Source organism: Alternaria viburni (assembly GCF_023758015.1).
Source record: "Alternaria viburni strain BMP 2772 chromosome Unknown scaffold_1, whole genome shotgun sequence".
NCBI lineage: Eukaryota > Fungi > Ascomycota > Dothideomycetes > Pleosporales > Pleosporaceae > Alternaria > Alternaria viburni.
Window position 1 is genome coordinate 2473571 of NW_026055770.1, and position 18606 is coordinate 2492176.

At 52.1% G+C, this 18606-nt stretch overlaps 8 protein-coding genes across 8 annotated transcripts; 5 read left to right on the forward strand and 3 right to left on the reverse strand.

Annotated features, from left to right (window-relative positions):
• Window positions 1-1078: 1078 nt before the first annotated feature.
• J4E79_000885 (uncharacterized protein) lies at window positions 1079-1975 on the forward strand (the record flags this gene model as incomplete). The annotated part of the gene is made up of 1 exon (XM_049349796.1): window positions 1079-1975. The coding sequence occupies one exon, from the start codon at window positions 1079-1081 to the stop codon at window positions 1973-1975; it is 897 nt and encodes a 298-aa protein (XP_049216583.1).
• Window positions 1976-2384: 409 nt separating this feature from the next.
• Window positions 2385-5986, forward strand: J4E79_000886 (uncharacterized protein; the record flags this gene model as incomplete). Its single annotated transcript, XM_049349797.1, has 2 exons — window positions 2385-3915; window positions 3978-5986. The coding sequence occupies 2 exons, from the start codon at window positions 2385-2387 to the stop codon at window positions 5984-5986; spliced, it is 3540 nt and encodes a 1179-aa protein (XP_049216584.1).
• A 110-nt stretch (window positions 5987-6096) lies between these two features.
• J4E79_000887 (uncharacterized protein) lies at window positions 6097-7119 on the reverse strand (the record flags this gene model as incomplete). Its single annotated transcript, XM_049349798.1, has 3 exons — window positions 6097-6602; window positions 6657-7002; window positions 7051-7119. 3 exons carry the CDS (start codon window positions 7117-7119, stop codon window positions 6097-6099), a joined length of 921 nt encoding a protein of 306 aa, XP_049216585.1.
• A 504-nt stretch (window positions 7120-7623) lies between these two features.
• J4E79_000888 (uncharacterized protein) lies at window positions 7624-9133 on the forward strand (the record flags this gene model as incomplete). The annotated part of the gene is made up of 2 exons (XM_049349799.1): window positions 7624-7987; window positions 8073-9133. 2 exons carry the CDS (start codon window positions 7624-7626, stop codon window positions 9131-9133), a joined length of 1425 nt encoding a protein of 474 aa, XP_049216586.1.
• Window positions 9134-9524: 391 nt separating this feature from the next.
• J4E79_000889 (uncharacterized protein) lies at window positions 9525-10610 on the reverse strand (the record flags this gene model as incomplete). The annotated part of the gene is made up of 1 exon (XM_049349800.1): window positions 9525-10610. The coding sequence occupies one exon, from the start codon at window positions 10608-10610 to the stop codon at window positions 9525-9527; it is 1086 nt and encodes a 361-aa protein (XP_049216587.1).
• A 1921-nt stretch (window positions 10611-12531) lies between these two features.
• J4E79_000890 (uncharacterized protein) lies at window positions 12532-13428 on the forward strand (the record flags this gene model as incomplete). The annotated part of the gene is made up of 1 exon (XM_049349801.1): window positions 12532-13428. The coding sequence occupies one exon, from the start codon at window positions 12532-12534 to the stop codon at window positions 13426-13428; it is 897 nt and encodes a 298-aa protein (XP_049216588.1).
• A 1240-nt stretch (window positions 13429-14668) lies between these two features.
• Window positions 14669-16024, reverse strand: J4E79_000891 (uncharacterized protein; the record flags this gene model as incomplete). The annotated part of the gene is made up of 2 exons (XM_049349802.1): window positions 14669-15818; window positions 15915-16024. 2 exons carry the CDS (start codon window positions 16022-16024, stop codon window positions 14669-14671), a joined length of 1260 nt encoding a protein of 419 aa, XP_049216589.1.
• A 1475-nt stretch (window positions 16025-17499) lies between these two features.
• On the forward strand, window positions 17500-18414 carry J4E79_000892 (uncharacterized protein; the record flags this gene model as incomplete). The annotated part of the gene is made up of 2 exons (XM_049349803.1): window positions 17500-17718; window positions 17770-18414. The coding sequence occupies 2 exons, from the start codon at window positions 17500-17502 to the stop codon at window positions 18412-18414; spliced, it is 864 nt and encodes a 287-aa protein (XP_049216590.1).
• Between the last annotated feature and the right edge of the window lie 192 nt (window positions 18415-18606).

Below are 18606 nucleotides of genomic sequence, written 5' to 3' on the forward strand. Positions count from 1 at the left end.
ATCTCACATCTTCCAACATGTGGTGGTCCAACGCGAACACGGAGTTACTGTGCCGGATGAGAGTGGTTGCACTTGCTGTTTTGCTCTTTTCAGGTAGCTTTCTGGCTAGAAACACATGATATAGACTTATGAGATACAGGTCCTGGCGTCGCGGTAAACTTCGCTCGTTCTTTGACACCAACATCGGAATGTCCCGCGTTCATTACTAGTCTCACCTACGTGTCGACTGTCACCTCAACCCCGACCGAATTTGCTACCCCTCCTCCAAACGTAGTTACTGTAACCGCTTCCATAATAGTCCACATCACCCCTTTCAAAAACGGCACAACATCGACCAGAACCGAGGTAGTGGGAGTTACATCCGACCAGGCAGTGCCAATTACATCCGACGAGGGAACGAGACTTACATCTGATTCAGCCCTTGAGAAAAGGGCGGCGAAGGCCGCTGCGACGACTTTCACGTAGGTTCACCATGCTTGGACTAGCAGCATGCTTATCTTTCGCAGGACAAATCGTTATCTGAATAGCTCTATCGCGATGATGACAACTCGAACAGAGCCACGGACTGACTGCCCAAATACTACCCAGACGACAATATTCACCAGCGTCGTGACGATAGTGTTGCCGGGAGCACCGCAATCGAGTGCTGCACCTCCATTCACCGAGACCGTTATAACTGCTTCAACACTGTTCGATTATGGCCAACTTGATCCAGCCATCTTGGAGCCTACCATTTCAGAATCCAGGTAAGCAGCAAGTTCATGTTAGTAACATTGCCAGCTGACCAGATCGAAGTACGTCTACAGTAGTATTGGCTCCCCGGCCCTCGATCATCAGAACTACAACCCCGGCAAATCTCCAGTCTAGTACGACTGACCAACCGACTATTCCTGCATCACCTCAAAATACTCTTCCAGGCCGTCCGACAGCAACAAGTCCTGTGCCACCTCCGGTTGTACTTCCTCCGTTACCTATTAACCCTCCGGCTTCCACAGTAATCTCTCGTCCAGACGAAGTGCAGACTACAGTCTTACCTGGTGTTGGCCCCATCATAATTGACCCATCGCGCTCGGCTATCATGGTTGGCGGTGCTACGAGCATGGTCACTGCTGGACAACAAACCACCATCAACGACGTTGCAATCTCATTCGATACTTCCGCTTCGTTCGTTGTTATAGGCGGCACTACGACTTTTGCGCTCCCTCCACCGAGTTTGGCAACTCGATCAGATCCTGCGGTAGTCGGTGGAACGACAGTTGACATTGATCAAGTCGCCACACAACTTGACCCAGGAGAAGTGACTACCATCAACGACGTTGCGATTTCCCGAGACGCTTCAGCTTCTTTTCTTGTCATCGGCGGTACCCAAACCATTCCGCTACTGGAAGCTACTCAGACACCAGGTCCATCTACAGTAATCATAGATGGAACGACCGTCAACGTCAGCGAGCTTGCGTCGGAACTGGAGCCAGGCGAGGTGACCGTCATCGGCACTATGACCATCTCACGCGATGTTTCCGCTTTGATTGCCGGTACCACAACGATTGCGATCAATGCAGCAGCAAGCAGCGTGGTCCTTGGGGGCACAACGATTGTGCCTGGTTCTCTCCCTTCCGGGGTCTCTTTCATTCCCGCAACTGATGGAGGAGGCTTATTGCTACCAAACAGTCAAACCTTGATGCCTGGTGCCATGACTACTATCAATGGCATCGAAGTTTCACTCACTCCTGGAGAAACACCCGTGGTTGTAGTCGAGGGATCGATGTTCATCACCGCGTCTGTTACCGCGGATGGCAACGACGGCAACTCTATCAACAGCGGTAGCGGAGGGCTCGGACAGCCGACGAGTACCGCCACAGGTGTACTAGCGGATTTCACTGGTGGTGCGATTGCGAGCGTACATGGTGTTTGGGACGCGCTGTGCACGTTGGCTATGACAAGCTTGTTTTTCGGTATCGTGCAAGGTCTGTTTTAATGTTGGACATTAATGTCTTGGTATGCACTCAAGCTGGAAATCTGGAACACGCACGCTTCTCCTAATGAATACACACTCATGGCGTGAGTACCGCACCTGTGGTTCGTACGTGTCTATGGAGGCTGGTGATGATGATGACGTAATTAAGGGGTCCAACTTCCCGTGTTCAGCTCGCAAGGTCTGCCTAATTGGTCCTGCCTCAGCCTCTCGCGAACGCAGGCGCATCCTTCGCAGGCGCAAAGCTTACCACTAATGTGACTTTAGCATCGTTAACGACTGGTAGACACGAATGCACTCGTGCGATGCCTCCACCAGGGCGTAAGCCGTTCTTCGACAATGAAGTACTTACTGATGCCGTACCTACCTGGGAAGGCCAGAACAGTGCACTCTGCTTGCCCTCTTTGACACCATGACCACGCAGCCTCGCCTAGAAGACGAACCCTCTATTTCTAATACCAGTGCGCAGTATGCAATGCTTCAACAAGCACAAGCTGCTGCTTCTGCCGTCCAGACTGAAACCGCCGCATCAACGACACATGACCCTCCCTTGCAAACGACCGACCTCGTCACTCCAGATGCGACCGACGAAGAAGTTCCGCCTCCCCCATATGGCGACATCTATGGCGAGATCCGGAACGAAAAAGACGGCCTAGGCACCAGCGCAAGCGTCACCGAAGACGGCCGTGTCAACATCCGCATCAACCAGCTCAACCGTCGGTTATCTCAGGTCTTTACTCCAGCTTTACGTGAACACGTTCAGAGTGTTCAAGACAGCAGCCCGCCTCCCCCTGCATACATACCACCTTCATTAGGAGGTAAAGAAGGAGTTCCACCCCCAGCCCTAAATGTGGTCATCCAGGTCGTCGGCTCGCGCGGAGACGTGCAACCTTTCGTTGCTCTCGGGAAAGTCTTGAAAGAGACCTATGGCCATCGTGTTCGTCTGGCAACTCATCCTACTTTCAAGAAGTTTGTAGAAGAGAACGGCTTGGAGTTTTTCAGCATCGGCGGCGACCCTTCTCAGCTGATGGCTTTCATGGTCAAGAATCCCGGGTTGATGCCCGGTTTCCGTAGTCTGGCCAGCGGGGATGTCGGTCGCCGGAGAAGAGATGTCGCGGAATACATCCAAGGCTGCTGGCGATCGTGCTACGAAACGGGTGATGGGATGCCCGACGACCATCGTTCAGATCGCTCCGCAAACGACGCCGGTTCTTTCCCCTTCGTCGCGGATTGTATCATTGCCAACCCACCGAGTTTTGCGCATATTCATTGCGCTGAGAAGCTGGGAATACCCCTGCATATCATGTTCACCATGCCATACTCTCCCACTCAGGCTTTCCCTCATCCTTTGGCAAACATCCAGTCTTCGAACGCCGATACTCAACTCACCAACTACATCAGTTACGCTATGATCGAAGCCCTCTCATGGCAAGGCTTAGGCGACATCATCAACCGCTTTCGCGCTAAGTGCCTCGGCTTAGAGCCCGTGAGTATGATCTGGGCCCCAGGAATGCTCCAGCGCCTCAAGGTTCCTCACACATACTGCTGGTCTCCAGCTCTTATTCCGAAACCGAAGGACTGGGGCTCTCACATATCCATCTCTGGTTTCTACTTCTTGAATCTGGCCTCTAATTACACGCCTACGCCTGAGCTGCAAAAGTTCCTTGATGATGGACCACCGCCGGTGTACATTGGATTCGGAAGTATCGTTTTGGACGATCCGAATGCCATGACTGAACTAATCTTCGAGGCCACGAAAAGGATTGCAGGCGGAAGACGTGTACTGCTTTCCAAGGGCTGGGGAGGTATGGGGGCCGAGGAACTTCGTGTTCCCGAGAACGTCTTCATGTTAGGGAATGTGCCTCATGATTGGCTCTTCAAGCACGTCGAATGTGTTGTTCACCACGGTGGCGCGGGTACTACGGCGGCAGGCATTGCAGCAGGTGAGTTATGTGCCTCACGAGCGATGAATCAACCAAAAGCTGACCTTTTGACTTTACTCCAGGCCGACCTACGTTAGTCATCCCGTTTTTCGGTGATCAACCCTTCTGGGGCGCAATGATCGCACGAGCTGGCGCCGGCCCCGATCCAATTCCCTACCGGCAACTCACATCGGACAAACTAGCAGATGCCATCAACTTCTGCTTAAAGCCCGAAAGTCTCGAGCGTGCCAAAGACCTTGCAAGTAAGATCGCTACGGAGCGCGGCAGTGACATGGGCGCCCAGTCATTCCACCAGTATCTCGATCCCGACCGGCTCCGTTGCGCCCTTGCACCATCTCGAGTAGCCGTGTGGCGTATCAAACGCACTCAAATCAGACTGAGCGCTTTCGCTGCGTGCACTTTGGCAAATGCCAATCTTCTGGATTTCCATGACCTCAAACTCTTTAGGGCGCAAGAATACGAGACTGATGAGGGTCCTCTGGAGCCTATCTCTGGATTTGGTATGGGTATACTGAGAACGCTGGGCAGCATGAGCATGGGAATAGCTGAAATGCCTTCAGAGACGGCGAAGGCAGTTCAAGCTCCATTTGGACCTAGTAGACAGCAGTCCGACACTTCAATACGGAAAGCCGCAAAGAGGAGCGAACCTTCGCTTGTAGGAGAAAGCTCCGCCTCCTCAAGCTCACAACAACACCCCCATCCCAGCGCAATGGAGCGGAAACCGCTTGCCCGCTCTCAGACCACCCCCAACCTCCCCACTCCGACATCTCGGACTCCCAGCGTAGCATCCAGCTCCAGCAAAGACAATGACATGCTACGCCCCACTGGCCTACGCACAAGCAGAGGCTTCGGCCGCATTGTAAAAGCCGGCGTCCAATCCCCCATGGAATTATCTGTCGGCATAACAAAAGGCTTCCACAACGCACCCAAACTCTGGAACGACACCACCGTGCGGCCCCAAGAAAAAGTCTCTGACCTTAAATCCGGCATGGTAGCTATAGGCCGCGAATTCGGTTTCGGCTGGTACGACGGCGTCACCGGTCTCTTCACGCAGCCCTGGAAGGGTGCTCAGAAAGAAGGCGCCAGTGGATTCTTCAAGGGGGTTGGAAAGGGGATTGGGGGATTTATAGCTAAGCCGGGGGCGGCGCTGTTCGGGATACCGAGTCATATGATGAAGGGGGTGCATAAGGAGGTTCAGAAGAGATTTGGGAGTAGTGTGCAGACGTATATTGTTACGAGTCGGACGGCGCAGGGGTATCAGGAGTGGGTGCAGAGTGGGGAGGAGGAGAGGGAGGATGTTGTTGAGAGGTGGGGGTTGATTCAGAAGTATTTGAAGAAGAAAGATGGACTCGATGAGATGATGAAGGATGTGCTTGATGCGCAGCGGAAGGGAAAGGTGGGTGATGAGTCTACTGCGGATTCAGTCCGGTCTGCGGATGCTTCTATCCAAGATCTTGAAAGTGCCACACTCACATCGGAGTACAATTCGTATACTATGGATACCGAGCCCGAAGTACCGCTCGGAGCGGCGGAGACTGGCGGGTCCATCGATCAGCCAGTACAAAACGAACTACGCGCAGACGCTGAAGCGGACTCCAGTGGGGAACTACTCCAGGCGATGGCTTCCAGCGAAGTCGAAGCGCAGCAACACTTAAGAGAAGCCCTGGAATACGAAAAGCAGCTGAAGCAAGCCATCGCGCAAAGTCGCCAGGAACAGTGTCAGATGAACGAAGACAATGGATGTGAAGATCTCGATAGGGAGCGAGCAGGAACATCAGAGCAAATGGCAGCTACGCCGAGTGATGGATCGCCAGGCGGCCATCGACCCCCTTCATATGATCCTGGCCATGTCGCAGGCACAACGCAAGGTGAGTATCAGGCGCAGCACCGAGGAGAGAAGACGATGGAAGAAAAGACAGAAGAAGAGATTGTGATGGAGTATGTCAAGAAGCAAAGTCTTTTAGAGGCGCTTCATCAAAGTAAAGGAAAAGGTCAAGCTTCAGCTAGTGAGGGTGAAGACGATGGAGACTTGCAGAAGGCGTTGAGCTTGAGTATGCAGGCGCATGAGTGAAATGTGCAGGAATATGAACAGGCTTGTTTCCATATCGCATCTCTCATAAGATATATACATATTGTTGATACATGGTTCTTCTCTTACATCCCGTTCGTGCCGTTCATAAATCACGCCTTGGAAGTCTCAGCCGCCATCATCCTACTCGGCGCCTTAACAACAGGCGCCTCGTCTCCGGGACTGCCACGGAACGTCCACGTCCCATCTGCGACCTGATCATCCGTAGCACTATCCAGCCTCTTGAGCTCTCTCCGCATATACCCCACAATCTGGGCCAGCTTCTCAAAGTCAACATCTTCCTTTGCGCCGAGCAGATTACGCCAGATAGCCGCCGCAAGCATAGCGTCGCCCTTCATCAGCCCCTCGTCGTATGACAGCAGCACCGCCCGCCACTGCGAAAACATATCTTTGAGATGCTTCTGACGCAGCGAATTGGCGTTGAACTTGTGCCATATGACCAGTCTGTCCTCGGCGGCGTAGAAGGCTTGGTTGGTGAGGTGCTGGATCCATACCGGTGCGTGTGACTGGGGGAACATGCGGAAGCGGACTTGTAGCATGTACATGTGGATGAAGGTGATTTGGGCCCAATTTGAAAAGGTTGGCTTGAGTCCGAGGGCTGTGCAATAATACGTTAGCGAAAGGCCTGGGTATTCTCATTGTGAGTACTTACTGTCATACCACCACCCTTCGGCCTCGCCCAGGTGCACACCGTTCTCGTCGACGGGTATCTCGCCCCGCTTCAGCAGCGCTTGGGGTATCTTGTATTCACCGGGCTTCGTGCATTCCTTGATGAGGTCTCGTGTTGCGCCGTATGCGACGTACGTCTCGGTCATCAGCGGTGCCTTTTCGCGCAGCTTCTGGGCGAGGCCAGTCACGCCCGACGCAACAGCTGGGTGCGGCTTCTTGATCGCTTCGGGCCTGACATCTGCTGACAGCGATTGCGAGGCATGGTAGGCGGTGGGTGAGGTGGTGGAGATTGTTCGACGTGCTTGGCGCAGAGACGCTCGATTCGTTCGCTACGAGAGTCAATTATCCGCTTTGGGGAGGGGGTTGTGGCTGTGTACCTGGAGCAGCGAGGTAGAGGACCTCAAGAGGGCCTTGGAGCAGGCCGTGCAGGTGTAGCTGGACGACATGGCTGGCCGTGTTGGTTGGGACGGGCGTGGGCTGCTAGAGGGTCAAAAAGTCCAGAAGTCGCGAGTCGCGCCCTCCATCGATGACGGCACGACCCCGGCGCCGCCAACACCACCAATGAGCATCACCACAAAGCGCCTCGTCATCGCGCAAGACACCTGCAACACCACGGCAGGCCTGACAGACGGAGATTTGACGGCGATCTCGCGAGTCTTGCTTGTCGAAGCATCGAGGCTGAGCCACCGGTGCTGATACGCGGGTCTTTAGGCCCATAGGGCGTCCAGGACAATCAAACCCGGGTTTGAATACCAAGATGGAACTTCGGCTCTCACTCGTGACACCCTAGGGCTTGGTATGGCAGGTCCCGAGGAACAGGGGCGGCACCGAAGCGACATCGCCGTCGATACTTGACCCCGTGGGCAGCCTTATACAATGCCATTGTTTTCCATAACCACAATCATTCTCCTATTCTTATCATACAGTCGTCCATCGTCCTTCAGCTGATCATGGTATTAACAATTGCTGCGACCGGCAGCCGAGCTAATCGCAGAGACAATCCCGTCTACATCGAAGTGCTCAATCCGCCACCGACCTACACAAGCGGGGACTGCGTACAAGGCCAGCTAATCGTGGTGCCCACATCACAACCTAAACGCATAAGCATAAGTCTAAAAGGCTTCTCTGCCGTTGAAGATGCCCATGGACGAAGCGTGCACCTTGAGTTCTATGGACTATCGCAATTCCTCTACATACACGAAATAGCAGCCGATGACTTCCACCTCCGCGCCAATAATGCGAGAGATCCAGTCAGAGTCGAGCTGCCTTTCTCCTTCACATTCGGAAACCATGCTACGATACCGCCTCCCGCTGGTAAGAAATATCGCTGCACGAACTGCATGTGAGACATGTACTGACTTCTTCCACCTATGTCTAGGTAGAGTATGGCTTCATCCAGGGGACCAATGGAACCACCCCCGATTCCAGCATTCTCCTGGATTCCCTCTACCTCCAACACTAAACGGTCCCACGCCCACAAGTCCACGGGTCGTGTACCACCTAGAAGCGTACATGGAGTCCGATCTACCCGGCACACCACCAGTGCGTGTCCGACAAGAAATCACCTACATGCCACCAGCGCCCCCCTACGACCGCTCCCTCCTGCAACCCGACCTAAACTTCGGCACCAAGCTACCCAAACACTGCAGCGCAGCGAAGCTAATCCGGACACGCAAACTCCTCCCCAACTACGGCGAAAACTCCAGCAAGCTCGGCCGCTTCAAAGACAAACTCGCCGACAAAGAACTCCTCTTCGGCATCGAGTCCTTTGCAGAAATCCCCTACGCCCAATTCAACGTCCTCGCCACTCCACCCAGCATCCTAGTCATCGGATCTCCCCTCCCAGCCATCGTAACAGTGCAACACACCAAACGCTCGGAATCGCTGCCTTCCCTACCTGATCTCTTCATCCGGCGTTTAAAAGTGCAGTTAAACGCAAAGATCAACGTCTTCCTCCCCAACGAAGCCTTCTTCAAACACCCCAGCAGAGTAACCAACCACACCGACCGCCGCACCATCGTCCTCTGCGACCACAAATACGAAACAGGTGACGGCGAATCCCTCTACGACGGCCTCAACCTGCTCGACGTGGCGAACATCGAACTCGCAAAAGACTGCAACAATAACACCATCGCGCCGAGCTTCACTAGCTACGGCCTAAACCTAGAATACGAACTCCAGATCGAGATCACGGGGAGATGTGCGGATAGAGAGTGGTCCGGTATTGCGTGTACGCAGCCTGTGCAGGTGGTTACGGATTGGCAGGCTGCTCCAACTGAACCTCCTAATGTATTCGAAGCTGGGCCGGGGCCGCTGGCGTATCATGAATTGGATGCTGCGCCGAGGTTGTATGAGATGGCTGTTCATACCGAGGAACCGCCGCCGTATCACGATGAGCCGCCGCCGTATAACAGGATGCTTGGTAGGACTGATGTGGGGGGTCCGGTGGGGGCTGTTTGAGCGGATTGATGTATTTGTTTTGCGAGTTCTGGTTTTTTGATGGACTTGGAGTGGGGTAAGGCATGTGAGGAGGAGTTTTGTGGATGGAGGGGTGTAAGAAGATGGAATGTTGCGCCCAGATCTGTTTGAAGGATGGGAAAGAAAGATTTCAAGGAAGATTTGGTGACTTCGCTAGGGTTATTGCGTTGTGAGATGAGGGCTTCGGTCTGACTTATAGGCCAACTGTACCGTCCTTTGTCCTGGATGCGGTAAAGAACAATCGCAGAGCATGAGTATGGCGGACATCCCTTTGAAGCCGTGGTCCCATTAGGCCGTGGTCGCATTAAACATCTGTACTAGACGCTTTGCGCAACCCGTTGCCACATGCCCACCTCCACTCCGCCTCACCATCCTACTTCTCCCCCCTCGCCTTATTCCTCTCTCTCCTGCGTTCCCGCTCTGCCTTCCTCGCTTGATTAAAACTAGGCGTAAGCCCCTCCTCATCAATCTTCGCCTTCACCAAACTCTTCTCGTCCACCTCGTCCAGCAGAAAGCGTCCCATATTGCCTTGCCTCCACTTTTGAATCATCCACAACGACGTCGCTTCTGTATCTATAACCCCGCCCTTACCCAGTCTACCAGTCTTCTTCGCAATCTCAGTAAGGAGCTCGATGATGTCGTTAGTAGGCGACGCGTATTCGGAGTATAGCGACGGCGACTGGAGATTCAGGTGGTAGAGCAGGTAATCCGCGAGCATAACAGGCGCGATGATGGTATCTTTGACGGAGCCGCAGAGCGCTAGTTTCATCATGGCTTCTGCGTCGGGGACATACGGGATGAAGACACCGGGTGTATCAAGCAGATAAACACCTCCGCCCACGCCTTGCAGCTTCTTCTTCGCCGCCGCCTCCGCTGCTTCCATGTCGTCTTCGCTCGGTATGATCTTCACGCCGCTGCTGCTCACTTTGCGCGTTACACCCGGTTGCGCGCCCGTGGCTGCGACTTTCCCTCGACCGATTCCTTGCGCGCGCAGGGCGTTGAGGAGCGTGGATTTACCCACGTTGGGCATGCCTACTACCATGACGCGGTGGCCGACTAGCTTCCACCTCTTCTGCGCGTGTTCGCGCAGGATATCCAGGAGCTTGATCACGCTCTTCCGTCCGCTAATTTCGCCCTCGGCCTCTTTCCCGTTCCGCACGAACATGGTCGTAGTAGGGTGATGCCATTTCGCAATGACATCCTCATTGCGGTTATCGCGCGATCCTCCACCCAAATCCCTCTTCGTATATACAATGACTCGTTCTTTTCCTTCCAGCGCATCTTCGAATAGAGGGTTGCGCGAGGTGAGTGGGACACGGTAGTCGCGGCATTCGATTACTAGGTCGATGGACGAGAGGAGCGATTTCATCTTTGCCAGGCCGGCTTTGTGGTGGCCCAGGAAGTAGGACCGGGGCAGCGACGGGATTTGCGGGAAGGCATGGCGGGGGATGAATGACATTGGTTACATTGGTGTTGTGGTGGAGGGGAAGATGGGGTGGAAGTGGAGGATGGAATTATTTTGGATGCGAGTCAGATGGTGGCTGCGTCTTGGCGAGCATGACTGGTGCGAATGTCGGCGTCTCGTCTCGCTATTGCCATTGCCATTGGTCGCCACTTCCGCATCACATCACTGAATCCAAACATCCGCATCTGTCCTGTTATTACACGGATCGCGATAGCGTCGGACCTGTTACATGTATTACTTGCAGCTCCATATCGGCTCGTTCATATTTGTGAGCGAAGAATAGCAGGTCCGCACGATGGAGATCCTAAAGCGCCACCCTCCCGAAGCACTGCACAGTACGCTCCTATGAAATCCTTACCGTCTGTAGGGTCAATTCGTTTCAGATCGACTTCCTCCTGAATCCTTCGAGCGTACGAATGACTCTGTAACCATGTGGCACTGTACCCAGGTAGGAATATGCTGTCAGCATCGCTTCTCTGTTGACGGGTATTCCGCGGAATACCCGCGGTATGCTTGGCACTCATCTGCAGACATACCTCATGTGACCAACCATCTTCCTCCCCAGCCTAGAGAACATGTTTCTTGATCTCTTGCCACTGTTCTCTCATTGCGATTGTCTACCAGGATTTCAAGAACCGCCATGCCAGCTTCGGGCGAGCGAGAGCGTTCCAATCGCAAAGGACAATACTCTTGCAACTTCTGTCGGTCGCGCAAGATTCGCTGTGATCGACCGCTACCATGCACAAGTTGCAGATCACGAGGAAAGACATGTCAATTTGATCCTACTCCGGCGGCACGCGAAGCTCAAAGCCTTCAAACACCCGTCTCGATCGGGGCTTCCCTCACACAGGAACAGCCATATGAGAGCGTCCAAACACCTTTATCTTCAACCGGAAGACCTGACATGCAGGCTGAGATAGCTGCGCTTCAAACTCGTGTGCGAGAGCTCGAAGAACGTATCATACGAGAGACTACCTTCCCTCCGCAGGCGGGCAATGATGACAGAGAAAGTGTCCGAACGGCCTTCGTTTCTGGAACCGCTCCAGACGAAATCGAGAGGCACCGGCCTTCCAGGATACAGGAAACGAGAGAAATGGTAGAACACCTCGAAGGTGTCTCCATAAGTCAGAGCTCTTTCGAACTGCCTACCACAAACCACATCACCTTTGAGATCGGTCCGATCCGTACAATACCATCAACACTGAGCTACACAACGCAACTCGGCCGAATAATGCCACGTATATGGCTACCCCTAAAGGAAGAAGCTATGACACTCCTCGACATCTACATTACTGAGCTCAACTACATTCAACATGTAACGCATTATCCCTCCCTGCCAGCGATTTTCAACGAAATATACTGCTCGATCGAAAGTTGTGAGCCTACCGATCCCAGCAAAGTAGCTTTACTACTAAGCATCATCGCTCATACAACACATGTATGGAGTGTACCGAACGGACTGGACAGAGAACGCCCCATTTTTATCTCCTCGACCCAAGCGCGCTCTCAGACATCTATTTGGGTCAAGGCGACATACACTGTACTCGAGACATTGCAAGAGGGGCGGTCGCTGGCTCTGGAGGCTATACAAGGCATCATCATTCTATCATACGTCTTGTGTAATATAGAGGGTGTCTCTCTACGATACCGCTCCTTGATCTCGACTGGCTTGTTGCTGGGTCGGGAAATGGGTCTGCATCAGATCGATCATATATCTAATGTCGATGCGGCAGGTACGCTCAAAGCAGAGGTTGGTCGTCGTGTTTGGTGGTATCTGACTGCTACGGACTGGTACGTTGACTTGAGAAGACTTGATTCATTGATGGTATAAAGTAGACTGACAGATTTGCACAGGCTTCTTGCAGCAAGATACGGCGGTCCCAGCGAAGGCGTATACCAATCCAGTCCCCTTCATATGAACGTAAACAAGCCCCTAAACATCAACGACGTAGATCTACTTGCTGTCGGGCCCCAACCATCTCTGCCACTCTCCCAGCACACAGACATGTCATACTTCCTCCAGCGCATCCGTCTAGCAGAGATCTCACGCAACTTCGTCGACCAGATCACATCGGATCCGTCCAAACGCGATGCTCACCTTATGGCAATGGACAGACAGCTCGTGGACATGATGCACGAAACACCCGCTTTCTTCCTGCTAGACTCCTACGACAACACATTTTCCTCCGGCAAGCCAAACCACACCTTCATCCAAGCCTACTTCCTCAACACGCTCATCCACACCCAGCGCTGTAAACTACACCTCACCTCTCTCACCCGCCCACCCGCATCTATGGCCATCTCAACAAGCCCGTCTTCCCGCACCGCCTGTCTCTACTCAGCCAGCCAACTCATCTACCTCGAAATAAAAATTTTACGGTCGCGTCATCCTTTCGCGCATCGCCCACAACGTCCTCCAGCTGGTCTGTACAGTATCTTCATTGCTACTATTGCGTTACTCATGGACGCCTGCCTCAACAGATCTAGCGAACTGCAGGCCGAGCTAGAACAAGATAATGATTTGGCGAAAGGATTGCAGATGATTGCGGATGCGAGAGAAGATTCACTCGCAGCAGCGAAATTACACGAGTCTCTCATGCAGATTGTGGGGAAGTATCGAGGTGCTGAGAGAATAAGAGAAGGAAATCCAAAATGTGTGGATAAGGAGATTGCGCTGGAGACGTTCCAAGTTACATCCTCGAATGCCTTGCGGGAGCACCAACCTTCATCGCAAGTTCACGATGCGATACAGCTCGATCTAGCCGACTGGGACGATCTATTCTCAAGCGTATCTTCATCTCCGTTTTTCTGATTGTCGTTAGAAATTCACAGACAACACCGTGCCAGAGCTGCAGACGTGAAGAGCAGATAACAGCGTTTGCAACAATCAATTGCCAAGTACATACTCCCATATCCTGGTTTCGCATCACTGCCAACACCTTAGACAGACTCACTCTCCTCCTCCCACCCACAGTATAGCATCACCAGTATCACAATCCTCCTCATGTCCTCAACACCACCCACCCCCCTCCCCACTCTCTGGCTCTTACCCCCTCCCGTCCTCCTCCCCTCCCCACATCACCCTGCCATCGAACCCGCATCCCTCGCCATCAGCGCTCTCCTCGGTTCCCTCGCTCTCGTCTTTATAACAATCTTCCTCATCAGGACCCCTACAAAAGGAAGTTTCCTAGACGGCACAAGCGGGGCGCCGGAGGAAGAGCGAGCGGGAAAGCAGCTTAGTATCAGTGGGCCCTTGGATGCTGTGCTGAGGAGGAATGGGGATGATGGGAATGATGGGAATGATGGGAATGGTGGGAATGAGGGGACGGGGCACTTGATACCGAGGTTGTGGTCTGGGTTCTCGAGCTCGAATGAGGAGATTGAACGGGTTGGGGCTGGACGGGAAGAAGGGGAGAGGAGGATGGCGGTTGAACTTGATAATATGCCAGCGAGGATGCCGGATACGAGTCATAATGGTATGACAGGGTATCCGACGTATCCAGTGGAATTGGATGTGATGCCTCGTTCGCCGCAGGGCATCCATCATCGTTATCCAGATACGTACGCTGGACGCCCAATACCACCACCACCACCTCCCAAGATTCCAATTCCCCAGCGCGACTTCAACACTCACACCGCCAACTACAACAACAGGAACAACAATGCCTCAAGTTCCCGCCCCACACGCCTCCCTCCCCGCAACCCATGCTACTCCTTCGGCGACGACGACACGACAGTCGTAGGCGACAAAGCAGACGTCGAGACTCTGCGTAGTGATTTGAGTTTCCCGGATACGGATTCGGATAGGGGTTCGGATAGTGCGAGTTATGAGGAGGGAGTGGATGGGAGGAAGATGGGGTTGGTGGGGAGGCATTGGGAGTGAGTGGGATGAGTAGAGTAGGAGGGGGAGGAGGAGTGGATGGGGATGGGACGTGTAATAGTAGTAACGATTGGAGTGGAAAGGGAACAGGAGTGTGAGAGACAATGTACCTTATCTCGGAATAGCAATTATCTCTTAAGAACGCAATTCTGAATTCAATCCTGAAAGTCCTTTATTTCAACCTCCCAAAATCAGCCCTAACCTCCACATCCCCCTCCTCATCAACAACCTTCCCTCTATCCCACTCCCTTCCCTCCCCCTTCTTCCTCCACACCACATCCTCCTCCCCCTGCACATCCCCCCTCTCCCACTTCCTCACCTGATCATCCGTAAACCCGGCTTGTTTCAGTCGATCGGCGCCTTGTTGCTGCCAGCGCGCTCGGTCACGCAGTGCTTCTAGTGCGTCGCCCCAGTCGTCTTCTGCGTCGGATGCCGGGCGCACGTCCATGGTGGGATCGTAGGTGGAGGAGAAGCGCGATTCGATGCCGCCGTTTTGCGGTTTGTACGCGTTGCGGCCTTTGGAGCGAACGGGCGGTGAGCGCGGGGGAGGGAGGGGGCCGACGATGGCTTCGAGGGGGTCGGAGGAGGAGGATGCAGCGGAGGGGGAGCGCTTGGTGGTGTGGCGGCTGGGTTTGGGTGGTTTGGAGGTGGTGGATTTGCGTTTTGGGCTGAGGGAGCGAGTCCGGTCTCGGTGTCGGCTGTGTTTTCTGTGCTTTGAGGAATGAGGTGATCGTGATCGTGATCGTGACCGTGAAGATGTTCGCCAGTGCGATGTGCGCCCTGCGTGCTCGCGGTCCTTGTGGTCTCTTCCCCGGGGCTTGTAGCGTTCTTGCTCTTTGGTGTATTTGTCTTTACGCGATCTGTCTCGGGGCGACTTTGATCGTCTCCGTTTCCGTTTGGAATGGTCTTCCTCCTCACTATCATGTCTCCTCTTGTGTCGGTGTCCATCTCTGCTTCGGTCTCGATGCCGGCGAGACTTCGGGGTCGTCGAACCATCTGCCTCTGTTTCATCGCGCCTCCTCCTATGCCTGTCCTCATCCTTGCCGCGATCTTGTCGTCTGCTTGACTCTGCTTCGCATCGGTCGATGTCGCTTCCTGATGGCGCCAACCGTTCCTGGTTGCCTGCGCTTTCGACATCCCATCGGCTTGGCGGATATGCGTCCCCTTGTCCTGCCGCCTGTCTTTTTTCTCGATCCATCATTCTGAGTCGGGCGCGAGACTCGGCGGCCTCTTTGGCAAGGAGCGCAGAGTTGTGGCTGTCAGTCTGTCGGATGAGGTGTCGCAGGAAGCCCTTGTTCGGTCTAGGTGCGCGAGATTTCATTCTACAACATGTCAGCATGAGCAGTCTCATAATGGAGTGCTCATGTACTTTCAACGCTCATGCGACTGCACGGCGTGTACGGAGGCTCATGACGCACCTCGGGTTGAAGGCATCGATGCCAACGAGTTCGTATTTCTTGGTCGCATTCTTTGCGTCCTCTTTCAGCAGCTCTGCAATATACGCGTCGTCATTCAGGTCCCTGGCCATGGTGGGCGACTGTTGTTGGGGTGGAGAGGAAGGGTCGCAGAAGTCTGACCTTGAGAGATCCCGGGCGGCCATGTGAAATCATTCCACGCGGCGGGCCGTGCTAGCTGCATGCGGTAGTCGCCGCGGGGAACTCAGCCCTGCGCGGGCATTCGCGATCCCAAACAAACATTAAATCTTCCAATTCATTTACGTTTTATTTTAAACAGCGTAATAGGTATCTTAAATCTAAAAAATTAAGTCTTAAATAGGTAACTGCCTTCTACTAAGTGTCTTATAAAGGCGTAAAATAAAGTTTAACACGTACTCTATATCTAAGGTATATGTAAGAGCGCGCTAAGCCTTTCTAGCTTAGCTACTAATACCCTAGTAAGTAGCTTATTTTAAAAAAATTACTATATAAGTAATATAATTACTTTATTATTTCTCTTAAAATTTAGATAAAATAGTAATATAACTATAGCTTATTAGTTAGAGAACTATTAGAATAAGTTATAAAGTAGGTTATAAAGTAGAAATGCTATATATTCTTATATATAAGTTAGTATATCTTCTTATATATCTACTACTACTTATACTATATTAGAACCTCTCTAAATAAACCTCTACTTTTAAAGCTATTACTATATAATAGATACTTTTAATAATACTAATATTCTTATCTTACGTAATTTTAAGAACTCTTATTCTTAAGTTCTGCACTTTAGTACACCTTCTTTATTAAGACTTACCTTTATTAGCTTAGTAGGCTCTTATAGCATTATTAACTCTATCTCTAATAACTTACTTACTCTCTTAGATTAAGTCTCTAACTTCTACATAAACCTAAGCTTTACCTAAGTCTAGTAATTCTATAATAAGAAGACTTTTATTAACTTTAAAGAGATATATTTAGAACTTAAAAAGAGTAAGATATAAATATACGCTAAGTATCTTAATACTATTACTATTAACGCTACTACTCTAAAAGAATACCTAAAAGTAGCTATACTAAGTAGTAGAGATACTAAGATAGTAAAAGACTAAATTACTACTCTATAGAATATATAGTAAAAGAGAAATATAAAGGTAAATTCTATACGCAATAACTACTAAGCCTGCGTCTAGAGTAAGAAGAGCGTTTTATAGATAAAGAAGATCTTATGTCTTATATATAGTATCTAATATATAAATAGAGATACTAGTAGTAGTTATTATATAGTCTAACGCTACTATAGAGGTTAGAAGAATAGTTATATAAGTCTAGTATAGTATTGCAAATAGCTATTAAAGATAGTAATTATAGCTCTACTATTACTATTATAGGAACAGATAGGCTGTATATTATAAATTTAGCGTTGTTAGGCTGCTTAACTTATTAAGATTATTAGGTTTAGTAGCATTATTAGTAATTAATTAGACAGAACAAAATTTTATCTCTACAAAGTGTGACACAAACCAGGGCTCGAGGCCGCCCCAATTCATTTACAACAAACACAATGGGACCTAAGCGGAAATCGGCGGCGCCAACACCAGCCGCAGTGTTGGAACAGTTGCAGCAGTCAAAGTCACTCAAGCTCCTCGCTATTGCAGAAACACTATCGCCCAAGGATCTCCCACAGGCCGCGAAGAAGCGCAACTCGGCGGCGTCGGAGGACAGCGAGCAGAATGGCGACACTCATCCGGCTGCCCTCGAGGCTGACTTACTACATTACAAAGTACGCGTCTCCGAAATGTCACGAGAGAGAGCAGGCCTAACATTGTTGCAGGAACTCTTCAGCAAGCTACGCTTCAGCTACGTCGAGCAGGTCACCAAGGAGAAGTTCCTGCGCAGCATAACGGAGAACCCACCCCGCCTAGTCGACGCTCACGAGAACGACGAGAAGGAAAAGGAGATACTGGGTCTCAAGGCAGAGCTCAAGGAGCGCAAGCTGGAGGTAGCCGAGATCCTGAAGCAGTTGGAGGACAAGGGAAAAGAGCTCGCACTGCGCTATGAGGGTCTTCAACTACGTACGCAACAGCTTGAGTCACTTCCGACTGAGATTGCTGGCCTGGAAGCGACCATTGAGCAGCTGAAGCACGAGCAAACACCAGTCTCGACGAACCCTGAGCTGTCTCTCCCACTTCCAGAAACTCAGCGAGTGCTCAGCGAACGGGAGGCGGAGCTCGCAGCCCTGAATGCGCAGATCGCAAGTCTGCAGGCTACCATCCCGAACCGAACCAGAGACTTGGAGAAGCTGGAGCGCGAGCTGAGGCCGCTGGAGACGCAGAAACAGGGAACCGTGGCGGCAGCTAGAGAGGCCCGGAGACGGAAGGAAGAGGGCGGTGGAATCGGAGATGAACTAGAAGAGAGAGGCAGATGGCTCCGAGCGTCTGAAAAGGCGCTAAGGGACATGTTGGATGTTGAGGGATGACGTCCTTGCGGTGAGCGTGTTGGGCTTGTTACGGCGTTTGGACTCGAGATACCACTGCTTGAAACGACTTTTTCTCTGCGCGATCGACTCGTGTTAATCCGTGTTCTAATTCGTGGCCATGCACCTGCGAACACGGTGCTTGAGCATGTCCCCTAAGGCCTAGCGACGGTTCGCCTCACTGCCAGCGCATGC